Source organism: Poecilia reticulata, chromosome 22 (assembly GCF_904066995.2).
Source record: "Poecilia reticulata chromosome 22, P_reticulata-male-v2, whole genome shotgun sequence".
In the NCBI taxonomy this organism is placed as follows: domain Eukaryota; kingdom Metazoa; phylum Chordata; class Actinopteri; order Cyprinodontiformes; family Poeciliidae; genus Poecilia; species Poecilia reticulata.
This window is the reverse complement of record NC_088851.1, coordinates 11,313,281-11,333,196: the sequence shown is the minus strand read 5'-3', so window position 1 is coordinate 11,333,196 and position 19,916 is coordinate 11,313,281. Positions and strand designations below refer to the sequence as shown.

The 19,916-nt window shown below is 41.0% G+C and overlaps 2 protein-coding genes and 1 long non-coding RNA gene across 3 annotated transcripts; 2 read left to right on the top strand and 1 right to left on the bottom strand.

Moving 5' to 3' along the window:
• The first annotated feature begins 2,824 nt into the window (after positions 1-2,824).
• col10a1a (collagen, type X, alpha 1a) lies at positions 2,825-7,351 on the top strand. Its single transcript, XM_008399762.2, has 3 exons — positions 2,825-2,948; positions 3,249-3,372; positions 4,891-7,351. The coding sequence occupies exons 2-3, from the start codon at positions 3,264-3,266 to the stop codon at positions 6,723-6,725; spliced, it is 1,944 nt and encodes a 647-aa protein (XP_008397984.1). The 5' UTR covers positions 2,825-2,948; positions 3,249-3,263; the 3' UTR covers positions 6,726-7,351.
• Positions 7,352-9,610: 2,259 nt separating this feature from the next.
• Positions 9,611-13,841, top strand: LOC145549987 (uncharacterized). Its single transcript, XR_014085799.1, has 2 exons — positions 9,611-10,018; positions 11,013-13,841. It is a non-coding gene; the product is annotated as an uncharacterized LOC145549987 (long non-coding RNA).
• On the bottom strand, positions 12,943-15,856 carry marcksb (myristoylated alanine-rich protein kinase C substrate b). The gene is made up of 2 exons (XM_008399761.3): positions 15,479-15,856; positions 12,943-14,536 (listed from the first exon to the last, which is right to left on the bottom strand). The coding sequence occupies exons 1-2, from the start codon at positions 15,572-15,574 to the stop codon at positions 13,973-13,975; spliced, it is 660 nt and encodes a 219-aa protein (XP_008397983.2). The 5' UTR covers positions 15,575-15,856; the 3' UTR covers positions 12,943-13,972.
• Between the last annotated feature and the right edge of the window lie 4,060 nt (positions 15,857-19,916).

Sequence of the window (19,916 nt, the reverse complement as noted above, 5' to 3'; positions counted from 1 at the left end):
CTGTCCTTCCAGAACCTCTTCTAAATACGTCGCTGGACGTTTTTGGCTAACAGGGTCGGCTTTGTATGCCTCCTACTTACATATACCATTTTAGCTCTGTCCACAAACTTTCTCGGGAACTGAAATTAAGGCTTTGGATGGTCACCCCCAAAACCCTGAATTTGATGCCCTTAAGCAACTTTGTCACTAATTTGGTGGTATTGTCAGGGTCATTTGTCTAAGCCAAATATTATCTCCTGCCCAAGTTTTCATTTCCTGCCCGATGTCTTGCAATTATCCCACATGAAATGATGGCTTGTTCATGGTGTACCTAACCTCTCCTGGAGACAGGCACCATGTGTGTCCCTGCACAGCAGATAAAGGAAATGGATTCATCCATGACTTCTTCTTCACCGAGTGGCTCCTTAGCTCAAGTAGGTGCAGGACACGTCGAATTGTGAATACGGAAACTCTGTCAGCAGCTTCAGTGATACAAGGGAGCTCATTTCTCAGTAGTATTAAGCAATGAAATAGTATGTTTCAGATTTAGAGATGTAGTGCTTACAAAGCCATGATATAATTTTTTTGTGTTTTTTCTGAAATGGCATAGTAAATTTGTGTATGTGAACTTCTGGGTTAAATAAATAATTTTTTAAAAATTCCTTGGAAAATAAATTTCTCTCATTATTCTGGCACTTAGCAAACATACTAACTGACCAAAATCAGAAGTTTTATCTAAATTATAAAAAGGGTTTTGTGTCTTTTTATATAATGCATACAAATATCTGCTTTTATGTGCATTTTTGTCATTGGTACCTTTGAACTCAGTCTGCTTTTTCCCTGCATACCATCTCTCCCATCTTAGATCATTTGCAAATGAAGATCACAAATTACATTATTTTTATTTGACAAGATGAGTGAACTTAAACAATACTTGCCAAACATGATTAAGTGCTTAGAGCAAGAGAAGGTAGCACTTTGGAAAATTGCAGATAATTTGGGTCTAATTTACACAAAAAAAGAGAGAGAGAGAAAGAGGGGGGTTCAAACGAGCCCTATTGGGAGGATCTTTAATTAAACTTGTGGTGAAAGACGCCTGTCAGAGTCACGTGCGCTATAGACGCCTCATATAGAAACCCAGCGAAGGCCTCAATCACACAGCTCATCATCATTTTGTCAAATATACACATGTTGCCTGCATGATGTGCGCACATTAGAGGAGCGAAAGACGAACACGTGCTATAAATGGCCGCGCGATGGTCAGGGAGATTTGGGAACGGGGCACGGGAACTACCCTACACATCGTTTATGGCTGCTGGTGTGTTAGAGAACATGTGATTATTTGGGTGTATGCATTTCCTATGTGGCCGGGCCTGAAGCTGTGAAATTACAGTCGGAAGATCTCAAAGTAAGCAAGGTGGAGGGCAAGGGAGGATAACTTAGGGGCTGACTGAGGAAATACAACATCACATCACGACAGGAACCAGATTTACTGGAGCAAATGCACCCCAGGCCCTGGGTAATATATGTGCACCGAGAGGACCAAAAATAATGCACGACCACAAGGGTATGGCTGTGAAAAATCTGCTGTACACAAGTGAAAACGTGCCCCCTGGTGGCTGAGCGGTTGCACTGCGTGTGCTCGGATGTTAAGATAGAGGCTCTTTAACTTTCAAAGATGCAAAAACGAACGAGAAATGTTAAAAATGTATGTCATCCCATGCTGTATCGCAACTACACCAATCTGATTAAATAATGTGGATATTAAAGTTTAAGTAACACGTTTGTCCCTTTCAATGTTGTCCTATGTTAGTCCTTTAAATATTTTAACTCATTCAAAAAAGTCCAGATAACTCTCCTCCCTAACAAATCATGACTTCAATTCACTTTAGTTAGTTTCTATTGCGCCAATTCACAACAAATGTTGTTGTGATTTTTCTTTTTAGCAAAAAAATAAATAAAATTTTAATTCAATCATACATACATACATTTCAATTGATCCTAGTTGTCAAACCCATGATTTATACAGTTTGTAATGTCTTTATCAAATCCTCCCAGCAAGCTTCATGTTGGTATAAACTGACCCATTTTCAGAAAGTGTTATGTATGAACTTTGTTTCCTGAATACAAACATTATAGACAACCAGTTTTTCAAATAAAGTATTGCATAAAGTGGTTATATTTTTTCTCTTTTTGGGGTTAGCAAAATAAAATGCAACTTTAGTGAGAAGAAAAGGAGGAAAGAGAGAAAAGAACTTTCTTTCCAGTAAATATGCAGTAAATAGAGGCATATTTACTGCTCATACATAACCCTGTATCATTTCATATGTCAATATATGAATGTGGAAAGTAAACACAAAATAGACACAACATTTATGTAATAGCTGGAAGGACTGATCATAGGAAACATATTGAAAAACTAATTAAATAGCTAAAGAAATCTTAAAAATAATAAATAGTCACTGTAATAAATAAGTAATCACAATAAGTTTATAATCCTTAAAAGAATTAGATAAAGTAGAAAAGTAATAAATCTGAGGAAATGAAGGTCTACAGAAGCCCACCAGCAATCAGGCCAATCGATGACAAATACAGGAACTAAATGGCATCAAATTATTCTTTAAATTCCTCAATACAATTTTCATTTATCAAGATTTTATTTCAAGAAGAGGGAAGACAGAAGAAAATGTGATAATCATGTGTCTGGATATTCAAGACATGGAGGCACTCTGACGTGACATGCCCGCTTTGGGAAGATCTGTCTGCTAATTACACCCTAGCTCTAAGGAGGGAGGTGCTTTTTGGTGAGTTTTTTTTAATGATGTGAGGGGCAGATATGGTATAAATACCCACATCATTGTACTGGAGGCCAGCATATCCTCAGTTGTGCTCCTACCCTAAGGATATACAGTGGCACCAGGAGCTCTCTGGTGCAGAAGAGATTTGGGTTTCTTCTCCTTTGGATGCCGGTATGTTCGACCTTCCTCTTCCACTCTGAGTGTTTCTTTCTGTGGAGAAGCAATAGCCGAGATCCAGGCTTTCTCCAGGCCTCGGCTCAATGGAGAAACAAGTAGTACTTCGGGATGCTTCACTGGCAATATTCAGAAGATCCTGCTAACAGACTTCTTGTGTGCATCCCGCTGAGGTTCAGATGCCGATTTGCAGCCTCAGTGTTAGAACAAATCTCTGTAGGACATGATAGCAAGTGATGCTAGAAAGATTTACCTGAGGGACACTTGCACTGACAATCTTCTTCTTTTTCCCCGCAGGTTTGAGCTTGCAAGATGGACCTACGAGTGGCAAGCATCCTCCTCCTCATTGTGGCCTCTGCAGCAGCCACTGGAAAGGGCTACGTGGTGAAGAAAGTGGTGCCCATGAATGTTAAGAGCCACGGTGAGCAAAATGCAACCTTGTACACGAGCTGTGGGCTTTTCAGGTTTTTGTTTGTTTTTTTTTTTTCAAATGGAAAAACTAAGCAAGATAATCAGCATTTCTTCAATACAGAAGTCATTTTTACCTGAGCCGGAGTTCGTGACACCTTGAATCTTGAAGAAATTAGCCGGTTTCATATGACTGATGCACACAGGCAGGCAGGCAGATGCTGATCACAGCTGTGTAGGATTTTTAAAAACTGAACTCCACTCTGCCGAGCGGCAGTGCCGCGCTCTGATTGGCTGCGGCAGTGGACCTGCCTCTCTCCACTCATCGTCTCTGTTTAGATGTAGAATGACAAACCTGCTCAGTCGGTGCAGAGTCAGACTGTTTTCTGCTTCTGGAGGCTGCAGAGTCTGATACTTTTTTAACAGTTTTTTTTTTTTTGGTTAGTTTTTTTGGTTATTGTTTAATTTTATGTTTTTTAGAGATCTATGTATAGAAGTTCCCCTTAGCATTTAAACATAAAATGTTTTGACAAAATGCAAAGTTATAAAACTGCACTTATAACATATATATATATATATATATATATATATATATATATATATATATATATATATATATATACATCATTTTTATGGGTTTTTTTTTGTTTTTTTGTTTGTTTTTTGCGAGATTGCTGCATCTTTACATGAACGATAGAATCTAGCTTCCTATGTATGGTTGCAAGCCGAGAATAGGATCTGATGAGTTTTCCAGACTAGTCACAAAGAAACAAACACAAAACAAGTCCACCACCTTAAAATATAAATGTTTATATATTTATATATTTTTAGGTCTTTCCAAAAAGGCACTGCAAATATTCCATGTTGCATTTCTGCGAGTAAACACCCCCTGTTTTTATGTCCAGAAATGAGCTGTTTGTAGATTATTTTTGGTTTCGACACAGGCAATTAGAGCCCAGTGAGCCAGTGGTATGGTTTTTGCCTGGGTGTGCCTGCTTAACACAAAACTCAAGACATCTGGTTTTGCTTTATCCAAACTGGGCCAGAATTAGCCAGAGAGTATCGCAGGGAGAGCAAGAAAAAGAGAGAGAAAGCTGAGGAGAGAGAGAGTGAGAGAGAGAGAGAGAGAGAGAGAGAGAGAGAGAGAGAGAGGGATGTTTTCACTTAAACACGTGACCACAATGGGAAAGAATAGAACGAGTGCATCTCATTTAGACCCAATCAGATATAAAACCTATTATGTCTTTTAGATGGATTTATTTGCACTTTATTTTTGTGAAAGTTGGATCAAGAACTCTTCTAATAGCTCCATTTTAAAATGAATTTCAATCAGTTACATTCCAACACAAATGTAATATATTAAAATCATGTCACTGAATGGGACCAGTTGAGAACATGAACCAAACATTTTATATATTTTGTTTGTTTGTTTGTTTGAACATCCATAATGGTGACTCAACACAACCCAATTCAATGGTTTTTGACTGTTTTGGTTTTGGTACTCATGATGATCCCTCTTTCTCTCTCACAGTGGTATCAGTGGCAGGTGAGCCTGGTCCTCCAGGTGAGCCTGGCCCCGAGGGACCTCAAGGCCCAGCTGGCCCCCCAGGTCAGGATGGCGTAGGTTATTCTGGACCTCAAGGGCCCCCTGGACCTCCTGGACAGCCTGGCCGCTCCATCGCTGGCAAACCTGGAACTCCAGGTGGACCTGGCAAACCTGGCATCCCTGGAGCACCTGGTGAGAGAGGAGACACCGGAGCCACTGGCCTTCAGGGACCAAGGGGAGTTCCTGGCTCTCCTGGAAGCCCAGGACCTGCTGGTCTGTCTGCAACTGGCAAACCGGGACCTTCTGGCCTTCCTGGAGCAATGGGACCAAGAGGAGAGCCTGGTTTGAAAGGACATCCAGGTATTCCTGGACTTCCTGGGTCTAAGGGTGATAGAGGGATTGGAGCTCCTGGACCTCAAGGTGAAACAGGACCTCAGGGACCTATGGGTCCAACTGGAGCAACCGGTGCACCCGGAATCGGAAGGCCAGGCAAACCAGGTGCCAATGGTGAGCCAGGAAAGTCAGGTAGCCCAGGTAGAGATGGTGCCACTGGCCCCATGGGACCACAGGGACCCAAAGGACACACTGGTGCCCCAGGTGTAGGTCTTCCAGGTAAATCAGGTGAGAATGGTGCCCCCGGTTTGCCTGGCTCTGTTGGGCCTAAGGGTCATCAGGGACCTGCTGGAGCTCCTGGTGCCCCTGGAGTTCCAGGATATGGAAAGCCAGGTGCAAATGGTGAGAAGGGAGAGAGAGGAGCCCCAGGTAGCCCAGGTGCCACAGGTGCAAAGGGAGAGCAGGGCCCAACAGGTTATACTGGGGCTACTGGTGTCACTGGCTCAATGGGTCCAGCTGGACCTCAAGGTGAAAGAGGTTTCCCTGGAGCCACTGGTCCCACTGGTCTTAAAGGTGACACAGGTCCATCTGGACCTCAGGGACCTAAAGGACACAAGGGAGATCAGGGAGCACAGGGTTTCCAAGGCAAGCAAGGTTATCCAGGGGCAGCTGGTCCTCCTGGACCCAGAGGGGCCACTGGACCTGCAGGTGACAAAGGTGATGGCGGTGCCCCAGGTACCCCAGGTGCTCCAGGTATCCCAGGGCCTGCTGGACCCAAAGGACACACTGGTCGCCCTGGTGAGCCAGGTGCCTCTGGATCTGATGGATCTCCAGGTCCCAGAGGACCTACTGGACCACAAGGACCCTCTGGTGCTACTGGCGCTAAGGGACACCCAGGTCTCCCTGGACCTCCTGGTCCTGCTGGTTTGGCTGCAAAGGGTGTTTCTGGACCTCAGGGTCCTGCTGGTCAACCCGGTGAGCCCGGAGCTGATGGAGAGCCCGGCCCCGCTGGCCCTCCTGGCCCCCCTGGACCTCCTGGTGAGGTTGTCTTCGAGAAGGGCATGGGACTGAGTGAGGTTATGGTCAAGTCCCCCATGTCTGCATTCACTGCAGTTCTGGCCACTCCCTACCCTGCTGCTGGCACTCCCATCAAGTTTGACCAGATTGTTTACAATGCTGAGAATCACTATGACCCTGAGTCAGGCATCTTCACCTGCCAGGTTCCTGGAGTTTACTACTTCTCCTACAGCATCCATGTCAATGGAGCTCATGCCCTGGTGGCCCTGTACAAGAACGGCCAGCCAATCATGTTCACTTATGATGAGTACAACAAGGGTTTCCTGGACCAGATGTCTGGTAGCGCTGTCCTCTTGCTCGATGAGCAGGACACAGTCTACGTCCAGATCCCTGACGAAGAGGCCAACGGTGTCTTTGCTGCAGAGAATGTCCACTGCTCTTTCTCTGGATTCCTCATTGCCTCAACGTGATACGTTGGCGCAGAAGTTTCCAAAAAGCCAACCAACTAATTTTGCAATCTATTTCTCAAAGTAAAACTCCCTGTTCATTTACCGCAACCCAACAGACAGGCAGTGAAACCTTCCTGAGGAATAGTAGCATCTTAACTTGAAAACTACAAGAAATGGGTGCTTAAAAGAAGGAAAACTAATTTATGAAAACAGTTGATTTAAGGAGGGAGAAAGCAATACACAATGTTCCAGTGATGTTTTGTAATGTAAACAGCATGTGAAATCGAGGTGTTATAACTGTGTTGTGTCTAAAATTTGTAATTTTTTTTCCACACACTGCTCCTTTTATACTGTCTTAAACTGATGTCTTTGAACTTAATGTCTGTCTTTTTTGTTTTTGTACAATCTTTTTTTTTTCTTTTTTTTTCTTTGGGCATGAAAGGGAACAACAATCTTATCAAAGTACATTAATTCTTCTCTGCACAACATGTTTGTGACTAAATGTGACTTGAATATATTGTGAAATATGGTGATCAAATTGACTTTTGTTTCTAAACACAAACTGTTTCTGCAGCAACATTGTTATAACCCTTGACATGCATTGTGTCATGTAAAACGAGACCAAAAATAAATAACGTCTTACTGAATCTTTTGCCTCAGACTCATTTTTATGGCAGCATTTCGCTTAATAAATATTATTTATGTCTACTAAAACCTTCAGTAAAACACTATTAATATGGTAAATATACAGAAAATTGTAATCACGATGTACATTTCCCTAAGTGGAAAAACTAGAATCAGCCTCAATTCAGACTTCAAGATAAGACTCCACAACCAGTGGCAAAACCTTTTCTTCACGCTGAGGGACCAAACCTCATCTAAAACATCAGAGACTACCACCAGATTCATGGAGGGGTGAGAGTGGGATGGTCTCCCCATTGAACACTTGTGACATAGGTTGGAATGTGCTGTTTGTGCCAGATTGACAAATGCAAACACATTGGTTGATGTGTGCCAAATGCTGGTTGAAGAAGAGAATATCTTTCCGGCTGCAGCATGTGAACAACCTGGAAACAGGCATGAGGATGAGATACCTAGCTGTGATTGTTGTGCACAGTTCCTTCACACACACCACTGAGGCCACTTTAAAGGGTTATTCACTTTGCAACATGTTTTGTTTCACCAAACTTCAATCTTTTAATGACACCAAGCAAGAATCACAGTTTAGAATCAACTTCTGATGACAGGCTCTTTGCATTGGATCTAATTTAGGTGCAGGATTAGGAGTAAAGGGGGCTAACAACAAATACACATCATATTTTTAACATTTGCATTCAGCTTTCTTCCACTTTACACTTTTGTGGAATCAGGTATTTGTTTACCACCTAAATCACAATGAAATTCATTGAAGGATTTGGTTTTGATGTGAAAATAAGCTGAAGCGGTTTCAAGTGTGTGAAAATTTTTGCAAGGTCTGCAGTGGGTAAATGACTCAGGACAGCTTCTGTGCTGACAACCTTCTAAAAAGAGAATGTCATATTTACAATATAATAGATATGGAAGACTAATTTGCATTTCAACTCACTCCACTCTAAGTACATATGAAAAAGCTTTAAAGGGAATTATGGGTCATATAACTGTGAATTTTACTGTTTGTTAAAGATTTCCCAAGTTATCCCTGGCCTTCATGGTTATTTCTGTTGCCGACGCGTGACGGTTCTTGATTTAGAGCTGTGTGAAGGATCAAAGATCACAAGTGTGCAGCATAAATATGCAGCCTCACCCTGTATGCAGTGGAGGTCCTCTGCATTCCTTTAAGTGATTTAATGATTAGCACTGCAGTGAAAGGCATGTGCATATCTCATCAAATCTGTTTTTAAGAAATATGATCAATGCACATATAATTGTCCCCAAACAACTTGACTACTAACAAATGTATGCTTTGTTTATATTTATTGTGATATGGATTAAGCATGTAAGAATTAGGAGAACATAAACTCTGTTTGATTGGCTTCCTCAAGCTACTAGCTGCATCTGAAATAATTTATAGAAAACCCTCACCAAGTTAGGTTTTTTGGCAAATTTCAAAACTGTTCATGCACCAAAAACACATATTAAAACAAAAAAACTAATGTTGTTTGTATTTTTATCCATGCCAAGACATACACAACTATTGAACCAAAGAGTTGTGTATAATTTTCTCACAGGTGGAACGTACTAGTAAGCCAAATTTGTTTGGTGATTTTGTTCTGTGAGAGAATAAATCAAACTGGGACTTTTCGGGTTTAGTGATGCTTTTGGGTTGTTTTGCTTCCTAACTCTAGAGGCCTGCAGTGAGTGGAGGCCTTACATCAATCCAGGATGATTCACTTAAGCATCCTGGAAATCCTGGGAGAAAATGTCCTGCTGCCTGTAAAAAAGCTGAAGCTTGGGATTTGTTGGCCCTTCAAGGAGAACAACAATCCCAAGCGCATCTCAATGTCCACATTTTCAGAGAAAGTCCTGAAAGACTTAATGGTCAAGCTTTTGGAAGATTTTAAAATAGGTGCTTGTAGGCCACAAATGGATAAATATTACAGGCCTTTTTCCACAGGAAGTTTGTTATTATTTGTTAGCGGAAGCTGCGACTTGTGTCTGGCTTTGCTTCACATCTGTATCAGGCTATAATCATTAAAAATGTACATTTACAAAGTGTTATCTATGTTAAATATGTTTTTATGAACAGGTAGAATAATTTTAAGACAGCAGTGTGCAACAAAAGTTCATTTTTGGACATGTAGAAGTGAACAATACAATAAGCAAAATTAAAATCTGAATCCTAATAAAGTGCAGACTGGCTTTAAACCTTATCTCAAGGTTTTCGACTCTGTCGCTTAAAGCTTCAAAAAAAGCAGCTTTACCAGTGAGTGTTGACCTAAAAATAGTTAGGGTGTGGAATAAGGGAGCAGGGAAGGTTGTTTGGTAAGGCAGCAGCTGTTTGATCTTTCTTTGGTGAGAGGGCGAGACAGTGGTTAGGTGAGAGGCCCCGGGCAGAGAGAGCGGAGTGGAAGAGCTGCTTTAAAGAGACTGCTGAGGGTTGCCATCCACCGGCTGTGACACTCAAAGACACCATTGGCTTGGAGGATAAAGACGGACAGACGGAAACGTAGATGCACCACTTCCTGTGTTGACTCAATTAACCAAAAGGACTTCTGCTTTCACCTGACATCTCAAAAATATTCATGTGTGTTTTGGTTTTTTTTTAGAATAAAAGAAGAGAAATAGCAGCTTCCAGGATGGAGGATGATGTATGGGCGTGATGAGATATTTCAGCGGTGAGGCACGCTAGGGGTCTAAACCGGGCAACAAATACCTCACCAACTTAACCGAGCTGAACGAGAAAACCAGGAAGCAGAAATAGAAATATTATGTGTAAAGCACGCCCTTCTTGTGGTGGCCAGAGCTGCAACACAGAGTAGAACTGGGTGCAAAGCAAATAGATGGTTCGCAGTGTACATGGACACAGTTGTGGACTGTGAAAACCACCCTGGAGAAGTCTGTGGCAGTCTTCTAAACTTTTAAAATAAGTCGGGTGTTTTTACAGGGTTTGAGGTTTGGTAGGAAGAATACCAATGTGTCAGTTGCCTGCTGTGAATATAGTTTCTAGCCAACTTCGAATGCCTTCCACACACACCAAGCCCTAATTTTGAAGGTCATTAAACAGAAGCCATACGGCCATTAAACAGAAGCCATTAAAAATAATTTAAACTGTAATCAAGCATAATAGTTTGTTATTAGCCGGTAGATCCCATACACCACACGATAGGATTTCTAAGAGATTTGCATTTGTATTGTAGTGTATAAAAAATGCCTCAGATTCACTAACACTTTTTCCCCAACTTAAATTATTAATTTAAATTATCCTTTAATGTGCTCTTCACTTAAAGTATCTAGCTTTGCCTGAGCACAGTGCCAAAACTAAACAAGCAGCCTGAGCTTCTTAACTGAGGCAGTCGACTTAAAAGCTCATCTTATCTTTGGTTCTTTGGAAGAAAGTTCTTTACATCCTGCCTTGTTAGAATAACTTTTAAAAAAAAGATTTAAAAGAGATTTAACGTTGATGAATCGTGAGCGCGCTTTATAACTGTGACTGTTTTGGTACCAAAAACCAGGCTGAAGGTCAGAGGAGATCGGGCCTTTTCTGTTGTGGCTCTAAGATTGTGAAACAATTTGAATATTAGGCAAGCTTCTTCTCTGGTTTTATCTATGTCTCTCTTAAAAGCACTTGTTTTCAGTGTTTTTTGTTTTGTTTTGACCTTTATTGAACAGTGGACAGAAAGGAAAGTTGGTTATGAGAGAGGGGGACGACATGTGGCAAAGGCTTCTGTATAAGGTTTGCCCCTTTACCCCTGCACCCCTTCAGTGGCTTTTGACACGTAAGTTGGTTAGTTGTTTTCTGTTTCATAATTCTGTTGTTTTTTTGTTTGTTTGTTTGTTTGTTTTTAGTACATCTTACACTGTTTTTAATGTTTTTATTTTTTATTATTGGTTTTATCTGTCCCTACTGTTTGGCACTTTGGGTAAATATGTGCTTTGGGTGTTTTTAAAATGTCTTTTATATTTAAAAAAAAACGGAGTGGAATAGGATGGAATCTAATTGTGTTTAATGTTCGTGACAATTTTTATTTGTTTTGTTTTGTCTTTTTTTATGTGTTTGCTAAAGGTCACTTAGTGACATTCTTTCAGTGTCACACAATTCTGAAAGCCTGTTTTTAGGTGTGACCTGTGACAGGCAAAACCGCTGTTGGGACCAAAGCCGACTGTGACACCACAGGGATTCAGATGTCCAAAGTTGGTTCCCTGAAAACAACAACAGCAATCCCTGGTGGTTCTGGAGCCAAAAGCTGGTGAATCCAGGTAGTTATAAGACCTTTGAATTCCTCCTTCCCGTTTCTATTCCCACACAGATTGAGGGAAATATTAGGGATCAGAATTAGCTTAGACCTAGCCTGGTAAAAACCAACCCGTTGTACCACACAATGCTTCATCCAAAGGATCTGGACTCTCAGAAACAATTGCTTTCTGGAGACATGACCTGTGTTGAGATTTAAATTTTATCCAAACTCTAATGTTTGCCTGTGATGGATGTAAATGCACCAGTTTGACGATAAGAAGCTTACCGGAAATTGCCTGAGCTGTAAGCAACTATCCTCCTCTGTGAAGAGAGAAGTACCGGTCAGAACGAGGAGGCTGTTAATGCTAATTCAATATTTGGAAGCGAGGCCGACGCGGACTGAACAGCTTCGTTCACTTCCTTCGGTGCTGTTGTGACAACTGCAGTCAGACTACAGTTCTAAAACAGCACAGAAAATGGAAGTCATTGTTCTCAACTTCTCTGTTTGCTGATTGGCCTGGTCAAAAATCAACCGGAGACAATCCGAGTCAAAGGGAGAAAGCCCACTGTGCTGAAAGCGAGAATTGTTTTCAAGAGGAATTGCCCGGGAAGGCAATGGCCAGGCTAGGTTAGACCATAAATTAGTGGAATTTGTGAAGTTTTGTGGTTTTTGTCTTTGTTCATTATGTGAGCTTCTACCTACTTAAATCATGTGACTTAAACCAGTTTTTTCTCAGTCAACCCCAGCCAGATTCTTCTCCATTTGCAGATAGTGCATGGCTATTTCACCATTTTTGGAACTTGAGCAGAGATTGTAGTCCTGGGTTTGATTCCCAGTCATAGGCTAATTAATGAATGTCTTCTCCATCTCATTTCCTGTTCAATAAAAAGGTACCTAGTGTGAAAAGAATTTAACCAATTTGATACAGAGAATAAATACTTTCAAAAATGTAAAAAATTCTAAGTTGTTAGAATTTTAGTCAATTTAGTTTGATTACTGGGAATTTAAGTGTTAACTCTGTAAAATCACATTTCACTTTCACAGTTTAACTAATTATGAACCAGCATGTTACTTAAAAGTAAAAATTAAATAAAATTCCAATTAAAGTCAAAGTACTTGTGTAGCAACCACATTGACTAGCTTAGAAAAGTCAATAATTGTGTTTGCTTAACTACATTAGATTTGAAGCTGTTTAAATGTTCCAAATAAAATCTCCCTACAAGTCTTAAGGCGTCCACAAGAGGGAGCAGTTGAGTAAATGTTAATGTCCATTCAGGTTGTTGCCGAGGGCCTCCCACCCCTCACCCTCCACCCCTACGTTCTCTGTAGTGCATTATGTGAAAAAGAAAAGCTCACAGTGCCAATTCACACTTCATCGCTTTATTCTTCAGAATTCACAGGAAACAAACTCAACACCTTGTTACCAGTTTTTGCAGGCAATGTTACATTCCATACTGAAAAAAATGTGAGCCTCGTTATATACAGAAAGAGAAGCCGGTAGAGGACAGCGTCTAAAATCCTGACTTTGTGTGCTTTTGACTTGTGGATTCAGAGTGGTGTTGTAGTCATCACAGCTTAATGCAAAAGTCTGCTTAAAACATCTCCCAATTTTATTCAATCTTACAAATGGTGAAAAAAAAGAAAAGAAAAAGACAAAAGAAAAACTTCATTTACAATGGGTAATCAGTTAAAAACTTCAGTCATTAGGTACATCTCAGCCATAAAACCAGTAATATCAAAGTCTATACAACGTGCATTACTACAGAATTTTGAAACAGTGGTATCTAATGGAAAGTGGTGAGCACCAATCATCGTTTTGACGGCTAAATCTATTTCAGGAATGGTTCGTGTTCACAGGAGCGTTGAGCTTAGAGAGTTGTAAACAACTGTACACTGCAATGACAACTTAAGACTCGCTTAAGGACCTCCCCTTTAAATATCACAATGTGTCAGATCTTGCAGAGACAGCTTGAGCTGCTACATCCAATTGCCCAGCACCAAATACTTTGATTAAATATATGGAAAAAAAAAAGATTCAGTAATGTTGTGATGGTATTACCTTAAAAAAAAAAAAAAAAAAACGTAAAAAAAAATCCACTCACATTTTGCACTATCACACTCACCCATGTTACAAATGCAAGCACCAAAAAGCAGCGAGGAGCATCACTCTCTGCTGCACCTCCTGTCCATCACTGCTCTGGACTTTGCAGTCATTATGGATGAGATGGTTGCAGAGTAGTAAACATATACAAAACAAACAAAAGAAATGAAAAGAGAAAATTAACAAAAAGAAAAACAAATTCCCTGGTTTTAGACAAGTCCTCGTGTTCCTTCAGACAGGCTACATCGTCTCCTTCATTCCGGTGCGTCGTTCAGCGAGGGGGTGGGGGGGGTTTACTCAGCGGCAGCGGCGGCCTCCGGACTGGCTGCCGTCTCTGGCTCAGTTGGAGAAACTTTGGCCGGCTTCTCTTCTCCTTCGGCTGCTTGCTCTGCCTTCGGCTCCTCCGCCTTCACCTCTTCGGCTGCAGTCTCCTTGACTTCCCCTCCGCTCGCCTCAGCCGGCTCGGTCTCCTCTGCGGGGGCCTCGGTGGACTTCTCGCCTTCGGTCGGTTCTGCCGCAGCTGCCGCCCCCTCCTCGGTTGCCTCTTCGGACTCCTTCTTGGTCTTTTTGAAGGAGAAGCCACTGAGCTTGAAGGAGGGCTTCTTGAAGGAGAACCGCTTTTTCTTCTGCTTGCCGTCCTCGCTGGTGGACGGGGTACCTTCCTCTGGCTTGGCAGAGGTCTCCCCGTTTGTGGTGGATGCCTCCTTGTCTCCTTGGGCCTCGGCGTCCTCTATTTTCTCACCTTCTTCTTTTGGCACCTCCTCAGTGGGAGTGCTTCCATTGGCCTGCACGTCGGCTTTGTTGGCATCCTCTGCAGCAGGAGAGGCATCTCCGTTGGTCTTGGCGTGGCCGTTCTCCTAGAAAGAAGTCAAAAAGGTCCAAATCATTGCGTTATTTAAGAGTATTTTAGACTGTATTGATGTTAGTGAAGATACCAGAAAACCTCTTTGTAAAAATCTTGAACACCGTTGGATTGAAACCAAATTCCAAAACTAGAAGTATTCAAAAGAAACTACCCACAGTGCCCACCAAAAGAAAAAGAAAATTGCATAGACATCTGTTACTAGGAGAATGACGACACATGTCTGGCTTTTAGCAGTAGGCTCGGGTTTTTAAACTGCAATAAAGCCGGGACCCCACTAGAGGGCGTTCAGTCTGTAGAAACAACATAGGAATTTGAGATAAAAAAATAAATAAATAAAATTTCTACCATAAACCAGCTAAATCGATATGCATTAACCAAATCTTTGAGCGCTCCATACATTTCAACCTTAATGCTATTAGAATTTATTAAGTCTATGAGGTTCACTTATGCAAAAACACGTTTCTTTTCTTGAACCTGGCAACAAAGGCGTGGTACCGTTTTTTAAAATGGCCATGCCACGGTGAGGGGCGACCACAAACCCCTGCTGCACACAGTCCCACAAAAACAGAAAAGCCAGACTTTAAATTATCCACTCAAACTACGCAAAACCTCCAACTCTTAACAAACCTGACTTCTGCACATTTAAAGAAAAGACAAAAAATCAAAACGCGTTCAAAGCTGCATAGGGCGATGACTTTTAGAACCAATTAAAAAGCATCCCGATTAAATTCCGGTTCTGGAACGGTTTTGTAAAATAACCAAACAGCAGCATGGAGAATATAAGCGCATGTGGCCACTTTCCCTGAATGCCGGTGAGCGTGGGGATGCGCTACGGGGGAACATGGAGCACGCCATTGACGCAACACATTGCTAAATTGAGGCGAAATTCCGTGTGGGCAATTAAGAATTTAATAATGCAAGAAGGCTTATTTACCTGTCCGTTTGCCTTCGACGCAACAGCTGCTCCTTCTGCGGGCTTTTCCACCGCGGCTTCGTCTTTTCCAGCGGTTTTGGAGATTTGCGCTCCCATGCTTTTTGTTCCAACAAAGGAACCCAACCGATCAAATGAATGAACAAAGACCGCAAGCTTCCTCCCGAAACAAAATTTAAGGCACGCCGCTTTGCCTTCTTTGCGCGAAACAAACGGAGAAATAAGCCTGAAATCCAAAATAAAAAAAATGAGACCGCAATGAGAGTAATGAGCACTTGGGGGGGAGAAAATGTAACGAAGGCGCAAAAGAAATCCGGTTTTTTTTTTTTTTTTTTTTTTTTCCTAGAGCAGAGTTTGTAGATGGGGAGAAATTGGCCCCGCCGCAAATGAGATGCGGAGTACAACGCCCAAGTCCGCTGATGAATGGGCGCTGGGGCTGTGACGACAAAAACCCCCGGCGTCTCCGCCAATCACGAGTCTGGAACGTAAAGCGGAGGGGGAGGTCGTGGAGCAGAGGGACGTGCAGCGGGGAGGGGGACGCGGACAATGGGAGAGACACAACAACATGGCCTACAACTTTGTGGATCCACGTTAGAGCAGGGAGACAGGATCATTTTCCACTGGGCTCTTTACGCTGCGCATTTGATGTGGAGGCTGATTTGGAAACGTAGCAAGGTCATGTAGTGATATTTTAGGGAACGCAGCTGTTTTTTGTTTTTGTTTTGTTTTGTTTTTTTACCGATATTTTTTCCCCCTCTGCAGGGAAGCAACAAATTCTCTGTTTTTGTTGTTGTTGTTTTTACATTTTATTTTAGCTGATCCTATTGAGGATGTTTTTTTTATTGTTTTTATTTATTTATATTTTTTAAAGATTGGATAGTCGTTAGACAAACAGATACAATCAATATATCTTTTTACATATACAGTTTTTTTTCCTCACCGTCTGACAATAAATCAGACTAAACATCTTTTTTAAATTATTATTCATATTTTTTAAATGCCAACAAATTTCACGAGATAGCTGTTTGATTTGCTTACTTCATTAGTCAGAAGTTTGGGGAGCAATTTGGAGAAGCTGGTGATTATGTCGTGACTTTTGTGAACATTTTTAAATGAATAAGTGCGAAAATTGGTATGTATTTTTAGGCGACAAATTATATTTATTCCTTTTCAGACAGGTAATTACTTCAACAACAAAAAATAACAACAGAACAGGCATGGATACAGTTTGCAAATGCATTCATGATGATAGTTCTTAAAATAAGTCATCATGTGGTCTGATCAAACTAGAATTTAAGTGTTTGGTCATAATGACCACTGTCATATTTGGAGGGGGAAAGAGGAAGCCTGCAAGCCTGAAAAAACATCCCAACTGGAAATTATGAGTCTAGAGTCATCTTATTATGGGGGAGTTTTGATGCTTTGGTGCGCTCCACAAAATAAAATGGATGGTATCATGAGGAAGGAGAATTATTTTTGAAATACTAAAGCTGCATCAACCAGGAAGTAAAAGCGTGGCCATCAGATTTTCCAAATGGAAAATGTGGAAAATGATCATTTGCTACAAAGTGACTTACAGACATCAAAGTCAATGTTTTGGAGTAGCCATCAAAAGAATTTGATCTCAGTTCTATAGAAAACTATATAAATTAGTTCTACCTAAGCAAAATGTTTCTTCTGCTTCTAAGTCATGTTATTGAGTTTGACGGAGAATCTTAAAGGGGGCAGGGAGGCTTTCTTAGATCATTAAAAATGATAAGTGGGTAAAGGTGAAAAAAAAAAAAATCAATGGAGAGACATACAAACAAACTGGTCCGAAATCAGATGAATCACCCGTTTTCAGAACCTCCGTCTTTAAATGTAATTTTATCCACTTCCAGCCATTCACTTTGGTGGACTAATAGTAAATGTTACACCAATGTAGAAAGCAACGCAGAGCTTAATTATCCAATCCAGAGCTCCCATTTTATTTAGAATGGAAGCTTCATTGTCTCTCAATTTGAATTGTTATGTGTCAAAACAACATCATTGTGTTTAGGTGGCTGCCGCCTGTCTGCTGCTATGTTATCAGGGTCCCCTCCTGACATATGCCCCTCTGAGTAAACAGACCTCCCCTGTAACTATAAGCCCCTGCACCCATAACATCCCTCGTCGCTCCTCTTGCATAATAGTGTCTTGTCTGCGTGTTGCAGCTGGAGCATCCCAGTGACCCAGATATAATGAGACTTTATGGCTCTGCTGTCTGCTCCGCCAGCCTGCAGCGCTCCAGCTTCACCAGCAGCAACAAATCTTTCCTCTCTTTCCCTCTCTCTCTCTCTCTCTCTGCCATCACTGCCTGACCCACATCTCCATGGTTACCGGTCCAAAATGGCTGCGAGGAAGAAGCAGAGCGCTGGCTGACAAGGTGCTTTAGCGACTGTGACCTCTGGTTGCGGAGGAGCGGGCGTGAGAGTGAAGTCGAGACTGCACAGCGAACACACGCCGCAGACCGAGGATTAAGGGTGACTTCTTTCACCCCCACTTCTCTACTCCCGCTAACTAGGCCACGTTCATTGTTGCCATATTCTGATGACATGCAAAGCTGTAATTATGATAAGGAGCAGCAAAGAATATGTAAACCTAGAGACAAAGGCAGTGGGGCACGGACTGTTTTCAAACAACAACAAAAAGATTAAACATTTAGCGCACCAAACTGAGAGTTCTTAAATGAACACAGGAATGTTCACATTTTATGTATTTCAAACCAATCAGGTTTTTTTTAAAGAGCCACAGACCTAAAAAAAAATTAAAAAATGGGGCAGGTTGAGGACACAAAGTCAAGCAGAAAGAGCAGCAAAGCTCAAAGTTGTAATCTGAAAATAAAATAATCCAAATCAAATTATGAGGTGAATGTTAAGGTCTGTGTTTTGAATACCAGGTATCTAAGCCACTTAATTCTGAAACTGATTACATTATGTGTCTTTTAAGAGGATAAAATTATCTCTGTACACAAAAGGTGATCTTTTGTTGTATCTGAACAAAACACCCCATTTAGCAGACATTATAATTTGAGTCAGAATAATGAACAATATTTTAAACCCATCAAGCTGATTTCCGAAAACCTGAAGGTTGATGCATCTCTGTGTTTTGTTTTTTGGATTTTCCTCCCCCTTTTGCTAGTAGTTTTCATGAAAACATAAAATCTGATCTTTCACACGCATTTCACCAAGGCCCTTCAAAATGTACATAAGGGCACGTTGAATAAAACAAACTCTTGTCCTGCACTGACTGTCCAAAATCCTCAAATGAATTTCATTGTTCGTTTCACTTTGTGGGCATGAGGTGCTATTCCACACATTTTGTTCTTTGTTTCACACCAAACACACCTGGAATGTGTGTTGCTAAAAAGCTCAATGTTTATAATTGCTGTTTTGAAAAGGGATTATTGGTCTAACTTTTAATTTGGCGAGATTTTGACAGTAGCCAAAATCCGCCTTATTAAGAAAAACAAACGTAAGACATTAAATTGCTCATTCTCTTGTCTTCTACTTCATACGAAGAAACATTATTATTTAGTAATCCTAAGATTCCACTTTTTTTGCTGTTTTTTTTTTTTTTTTTTTACCTGTGAGCTTTAGATTTGTTTGCCTCCCTTTGCATCCTGGTATTTGAGTGTGGTGACTAGATAAGCTATGAGTGTTTGAAAGTTTTCCCGAGGATTTAGAGTTTCACAATTCTTTTCACATTGTGTAATTTATTTTTTCTATGATTGCACTTATGAAAGCAGTTTGAAAATGCTTGGTGTTGCTTTAGATTACATCCACAGTTGTGTCTCATTTTAACAATTCAAATGTTTCGAATTAGCCTTTCAGAAACTCACAAAGCCTTTCCCAGATTGTATAGAGGTATAGAGATTTCAGGGTATGTACATTTCTGAATGTGTAGCAGGCAATAAAAAATCTTCTCCCTTGTCATTAGAAAATTTAAATAAATTGGGTAATCCTTCCAAACCTAAAACGGAAAGTTTAGTCTGATTTAAAGTCAGACAAAAAGAAGAATCGTTTTTTGTTTGATTGTTTGTTTTTACATGTAAAATATTCTATTTCAGCAGTACTTTTAGGCTTATTGCACGTTTTTACAAAGGGACTCAGCAGGCGTGAAGGGCGCTGTACATTTGAATCTGGTCTTCTTCATTGGCCTCAAATATTCTGATGGGAATAAAGGGGCAACAGTTCATTTCCATTATTATCAATGTTAACAGACAGGTAAACTCATGCAGATATTCTAAGGTTTTTAAAAAGGAAAACATTCAGGCTACGTTCTGTCCTTTTGACTTTGAGTTAAAAAAAAAAATCTCACTTTAACACAGCAAGCAGGACTGCCTCTCGAGTGCTGAAATTCACTTGATCAAAAACAAAAAGCCAACAACAGTGCCCTGTTTTCCAGCATTCTCATGGACGAG

Bases quoted from the DNA above. Each gene is read 5' to 3' on its own strand.
- marcksb (XM_008399761.3), bottom strand. From the start codon at position 15,574: ATGGGAGCGCAAATCTCCAAAACCGCTGGAAAAGACGAAGCCGCGGTG. The intron at 14,537-15,478 runs GTAAATAAGCCT...ACTTCTTTCTAG, and splicing joins CGTCGAAGGCAAACGGACAG to GAGAACGGCCACGCCAAGAC.
- col10a1a (XM_008399762.2), top strand. From the start codon at position 3,264: ATGGACCTACGAGTGGCAAGCATCCTCCTCCTCATTGTGGCCTCTGCA. The intron at 3,373-4,890 runs GTGAGCAAAATG...TCTCTCTCACAG, and splicing joins CATGAATGTTAAGAGCCACG to TGGTATCAGTGGCAGGTGAG.